Below are 5,111 nucleotides of genomic sequence, written 5' to 3'. Positions count from 1 at the left end.
CTTCTTTTACCCCCTGCCCCAGCCAGCCTTGCTACTGCCTGGGGAATTTGCACAAATGGTGTATGATTTGCCCCTTCTGTGTTTTCCTTTCTGACTTGGAGGTAAAGAAAACCCTTCACCCCCCACTGACTCTCTGTTTATTCAACTGGGAGAGCTTTCACACCCAGAGACCCGGGCTTTCCCTCCCAGAGCTCCCTGTTCTAAATCCTCACCCCTCCTCCCAGGTCCCCTCCAGCCCCGAGCTGCCCTGAATAATTTATGAGGCCAGGCAAGCCTTATAAAAAGGGTCTCCCAGGAAAGGCCAAAAGAATGCAGGAGGTCCTGAGAAATAAGAGCCCCTATGACCTGTCTGGCCTCGACCCCCTAAGGATGGACCCTTCCATTCCCTCGGATGCTGCCCCTGGCCTATTAAGTCCACCACTGCTTGTCTCCTCTGCACAACAAGTAGGTGGCAGTGACAGGTAAGCAGACCTTGGCCCTTGGCGACAAGGACTCAGGCTTGGCGGGGTCCTGGGAGAGGAAGGAAAATGAAATGTCCAGGGTGCCCCTGCTCTCTGTGGAGGGGTAGGACAAGGCCTCACAGCCCTCAGAGCCCCTTCTGCATCTCAGGCTGGAGTGTCTCAACTGGCTTCACACCTCATTCATCCCTCTGGGTGGCAGGAGGAGACTCGGGGACAGTGGGCATTGGCAAAGCTGAAAGCCGAGCAGCCAGGGCCTCATGGGCCAAGTTGCTCACTGAGTCCACTGAGGAGCACGGGAGAGGCTGCCATGGAGCCTGGCTTTAATATGACCTATGCTGAAGAGGGAGTAAAAGAGGGCCAAAGTCCTAAGAAGCCTCTGATCAGGGGCCCTTCTCTTTCCTGACCACACCATAAAATCTCCATATTTTTTTCCTGGACCTCTGGAAGTCTAGTGGGGAAGCAGTGGGCCCAGAAATATTTCAGGCCCCTTTCCCCAGCCCCAGAAGATGGCAGGACTCTAAGCTCTCCTTCTTGGCGTAGTCAGGGGCAAGATATTTTCCACCCAACCCCCATTTCTTCCTCCAGATGTGTAACATTCAGCAAACCTTTAGCAAGATGCCTACTGTGTGCCAGGCACTGCACTGGGGTGTTGGGGATTCAGATATAGTCAAACCTAAACTGGTCCCTAAGAAGCTCAAAGGCAAGCAGATAATTACAAAACAGCATGACAAGAGCAACAATCACATTGTTCAGGTGGGGACAAGAGGGCAGGGGCCTCATGACAAGCTTCCTGGACTAGACAGCATCCGAGCCAAGTGTTCCGGAGGCCTCTTTGGTTATCTCAAGGAGTCCAGGTTCCAGTCTCCTTCTTCCATAGATTGATCTCTTTGTCCTAGAGGAGCGTGTCTTTGGAGGCCCTGGCTGTCCTCTGCAAGGGACCTACCACAGTGGTGGGGGAAGAAAGGCGTCGAGGCGGTGAGTCTGAGCCCCCGATACATGTGGTTACATGCATAGGTGGCCACAGGCATTCACATTGACCCAGAAGGTCCGTTTCCAGAGAGCCCCAGCCCTTGGTCCAGGGCTGCAGACATGGCAAAGTATCTCTAATGCCTTGCTCACATTTGATTCTTCAACAGCTCTGGGAGGAGGGCAACCCTGAGATTTCTGTGGCAATCCTTAAGATGAAGAGACGGGTGCCCAGAGTAGGGAGGGATTTGGGCTGGCCCTGCCACTGGCCTGTGAGAGAGCTGGTGCTAGAATCCTGGTCTCCTGGCACCTAGCCCCAGTGCTCTTCCAGCCCGCCCTTACCTCCCCCCCCAACCCCGCCAATGAATCTTGGCTGCTTGGTGGAACTCTGTCTCTTGGACAGTCTCCAAACAGGTGTTAGAACAGGGGCAGCAAAGTGAACAACCCCCAGGACTCCATGCACTTGCTTTACAGCCAGAACCAGAACAGAGCCCCTTGCTGAGGGGGTGGGTAGGGGCTGCCCTCGGGATGCCTAAAGTTTCTTCTAGATCATCTTACGTAGGTTTATGACCCCTGATACAGAGGAGGCAGTTGTCTGGCCATGCACTTTGAACCACATGCTAGCTTTTGCTTTGGACAGGCCACTGGTGGGGCGACAGGTGCCAAAGTCATAAAGGCTGCCTCCGAGTTCCATCACCCTGTCAGGTAAGTTTGGCGCGCCGAGCTCAGAACTTGCTGTAGACCCACTCGCACTTCAAATCTGCACAACAGCCTTGTGAAGCAGAAGGAGGATAGAGGCAGTGCCAGGATCCCTTTTTCATACATTAGGAAACTGAAGCCCAGGGTGGTTAAGGGAACTGGCCAAGGTTGCCTTACCTGAAGTCAATGTCGATGACCCCTAAGAATGAGCCCCTTTGGGCGAGGTCAGTGAAGGAAGCCTTAGTGGGACACCGAGGATGCAGGGATAGATCATTCTTGGCTAGAAGACTTCTGAAGTTGGGGGTGGGATCAGTGTCAGAGCTGACAGATGCCGGGGCAGGGCCTCCCCACAGCCATCAGCCCACCAGACATTACCTTCCAGCCTGCATCCCTTTTTTAACAATCTAGAGAGTTCTGTTACAATGTGTATGCACTTCCTCCTTTTCCCTTTCACCTCATTCTGTAGGCAGGAGAAGAAGTTTAGGGGTTGACTTCTTTCTTGGTCTTACTTGCCTCTCTGCAACAGATGGGACCCCGTCTAAGTTAGGGGCTATATTTCTTTTCTGTCCACAGGCTCTTCTGGCCTAAATCCCGCTCCTTTGACTACCTGTACAGTGATGGGGAGATTTTACTGCAGAACTTCCCTATCCAGGCAACGATCAACTTATATGAGGACTCAGATGACGAAGAGGAGGAAGAAGAAGAAGAAAAGGAGAGAGAAGAAGAGAAGAAATTGGAGACAGATGAAAGGGGGCTGGGAGAGCATGTGAGGGGACCAGGGTCAGCACCACCCAGGGCCATAGCTCATCCTCCTTCCCCACTCGTGACAGGCCCAAACTGAACCGGTCAGAGTCTGATTGGGGTTCAGTATGACTGGCAAAGCTCTAGAGCAGCAATTAGCCAGGAATCTCCAGATATAGCCCTCTAGACTGTAAGTTGGGTCCTTGAGTCACTAGCATACCCTGGCCATATTCAGTTGGCCTGTGGGCCCAGGCCTCTGCCATCTCATTGTCTGTGTTTCTGTCATGTTGACAGTGTAAGGGTCCAAGAAGCTCTAGGGGAAGACCTGCTTTCTGAAGTTCCCAGGGAGCAGATCAAGACAGCGCATCCCCATGCAGAGAGGAACCCCTACTCTTCAGGGGTCTTTGACTTCCTGGCATTCCAGCTGGCCCCATAGTCTGTCCCCCCATAGAAAGCCTGACTTCTGGCTTCACCTCCAGGGATTCCAACCTCAGATCCAAGCAAAGTTAGGACACCTCATTGATGGGCCTTGCAGGAGAGGAAGGGGGCATCTAGAAAATCTGCTTGCTTTGGGGACCTCCCTCCATTTTGCCTGCTATCCACTGGGGTCTGTATGTTGGTATGAATTGAATCAGGAGAAAATAAACTAGATAATGTGTGCCCTTTTCCTGGAACTGTGCTGATTTCTTAACTGAACTCTGCCCATGTTGTGAAGCCACAGGCAGAGGGTCAGAGACCAGCTCAAGGCCAATTTGTTGCCTTACCCGAGGTCAGTTGACAGATTCTACTCCATGGGGTTATAGGGCCAGAGACTGACCCAGCATGGGGGACAGACTTTCTCTGTTAACTTGTGAAATCAGTCAGGCTTGATTAAACTTGATTAAAGACAGCTTAGGAAGGGAGCAAAATGGCCCCCAAAAAGCAGCTTGAAAATTGGGAATATGGCGGGGAGGTGGGATTTAGTGAGAAGTACAGCCTCAATTGAGCTTTGGAGATGAGTATATGCAGGTGGGGAGGAGGCTAGGAGGGCTCACTAAGTCCTGTCAACTTTATCTACTTGATTCCCTTCGTATCTATCACTGCTCAGGTCCTCATGCCTTTCCTGCCCCAAATACCCCAACTAATGTTCTTGCCTCCAGCAAGCCCCTTTGCAATTTCGCCTCCCCACTGGCCATCAGATAAGACCACATCGTGCCCCTGCTGAAAACCCTCCTCTGGCTCTTCACTGCCTCACCAACAATTGGACTTACCTCTTTTTTTCTTTTGGCTCGCAGACCCTCTTGAGACTAAATGGCTTCTGCCTTCATAGGTTCACAAATTAAGTTCTTTGTGTGATATTCTAGGCTGTTCAATCGCCTGGTTCTTCCTGTCTCTTCAAACTCATCTCTCTTGGCAGTTGAAGCCCATGCCGCCTGGCCTTGAATGTGTCGAGGCTTGATGGATTTTTAAGCCTCTGTCTGGAATGCCTTACCACCTTTGGATGTCTGTGCAGCTCCCATTCATCCAATAGGACTCGTTCAGACACCATTCCTGAGAGAAGCCTCTGCAGACCTTCAGGTCCAGGTTGGGTACCCCCATCTATTCAGTACCTCCTCTACCATAGCACCTGCCTCTCTCCCCAGGCAGCAAGATAGCTAGGTAGGATATCCCCATGTGACTTTATTACAGAGCACGCTGCCTGATACCAAGCACATGCCCAGCAAGTGTTGAAGAGAAAAGATCCTCAGGTCTTCTTAACTGCCTCTGCTCCTCCACTTGCTGGCTTCCTGTATCTTTGCGTAGCTACCAACAGGACAGGGGGACGTCATCTGATTGAGGAATAAAATGCTGGCCATTTCTTTCTCTTGCTTCAACTTGAGCTGGGTTGTTTCAGTGCTGATTGAGATAGGCTGCTTCAGTGCTGAGCTCTCCCTGGGCAGCAGCTGTATTTGACCAACTGAAGCAGACCACCAAACTCACACACACTGGTGCCATCTATTGGTCAGAATTTAACTTCGGTCCTTAATTCAGGCCACCCAACAGCTGACCTTTGACCACTGTAATTCCTGTAGTCCATTCTGTTTCTGCTTGTAAGTAAAGCGGACTCAACCTTGTGCTGGCTGTATGACCTTGGGCAAGTTAGTTATCCACTCAGAGCCCAGTCTCCTCATCAGTCAAATGGGGAAAATAATACTTCTTCTCAGGGTGGTTGTGAGGAATCCCATGATATAACTTATGTAAAGTGCTTAGCAAAGTCCCTGGCAC

The 5,111-nt window shown here is 51.5% G+C and overlaps 1 protein-coding gene across 1 annotated transcript; it reads left to right on the top strand.

The window, feature by feature from the left end:
* Positions 1-285: 285 nt before the first annotated feature.
* RIPPLY1 (ripply transcriptional repressor 1) lies at positions 286-3,541 on the top strand. The gene is made up of 4 exons (XM_041741196.1): positions 286-461; positions 1,358-1,436; positions 2,068-2,132; positions 2,700-3,541. Exons 1-4 carry the CDS (start codon positions 310-312, stop codon positions 2,965-2,967), a joined length of 564 nt encoding a protein of 187 aa, XP_041597130.1. The 5' UTR covers positions 286-309; the 3' UTR covers positions 2,968-3,541.
* Positions 3,542-5,111: the final 1,570 nt, after the last annotated feature.

The sequence above is a fragment of the Vulpes lagopus genome, chromosome X (assembly GCF_018345385.1).
Source record: "Vulpes lagopus strain Blue_001 chromosome X, ASM1834538v1, whole genome shotgun sequence".
In the NCBI taxonomy this organism is placed as follows: domain Eukaryota; kingdom Metazoa; phylum Chordata; class Mammalia; order Carnivora; family Canidae; genus Vulpes; species Vulpes lagopus.
This window is presented reverse-complemented; position numbering and strand designations above follow the sequence as displayed.

Bases quoted from the DNA above. Each gene is read 5' to 3' on its own strand.
- RIPPLY1 (XM_041741196.1), top strand. From the start codon at position 310: ATGCAGGAGGTCCTGAGAAATAAGAGCCCCTATGACCTGTCTGGCCTC. The intron at 1,437-2,067 runs GTGAGTCTGAGC...TGCTTTGGACAG, and splicing joins GGAAGAAAGGCGTCGAGGCG to GCCACTGGTGGGGCGACAGG. The intron at 2,133-2,699 runs GTAAGTTTGGCG...TTCTGTCCACAG, and splicing joins GAGTTCCATCACCCTGTCAG to GCTCTTCTGGCCTAAATCCC.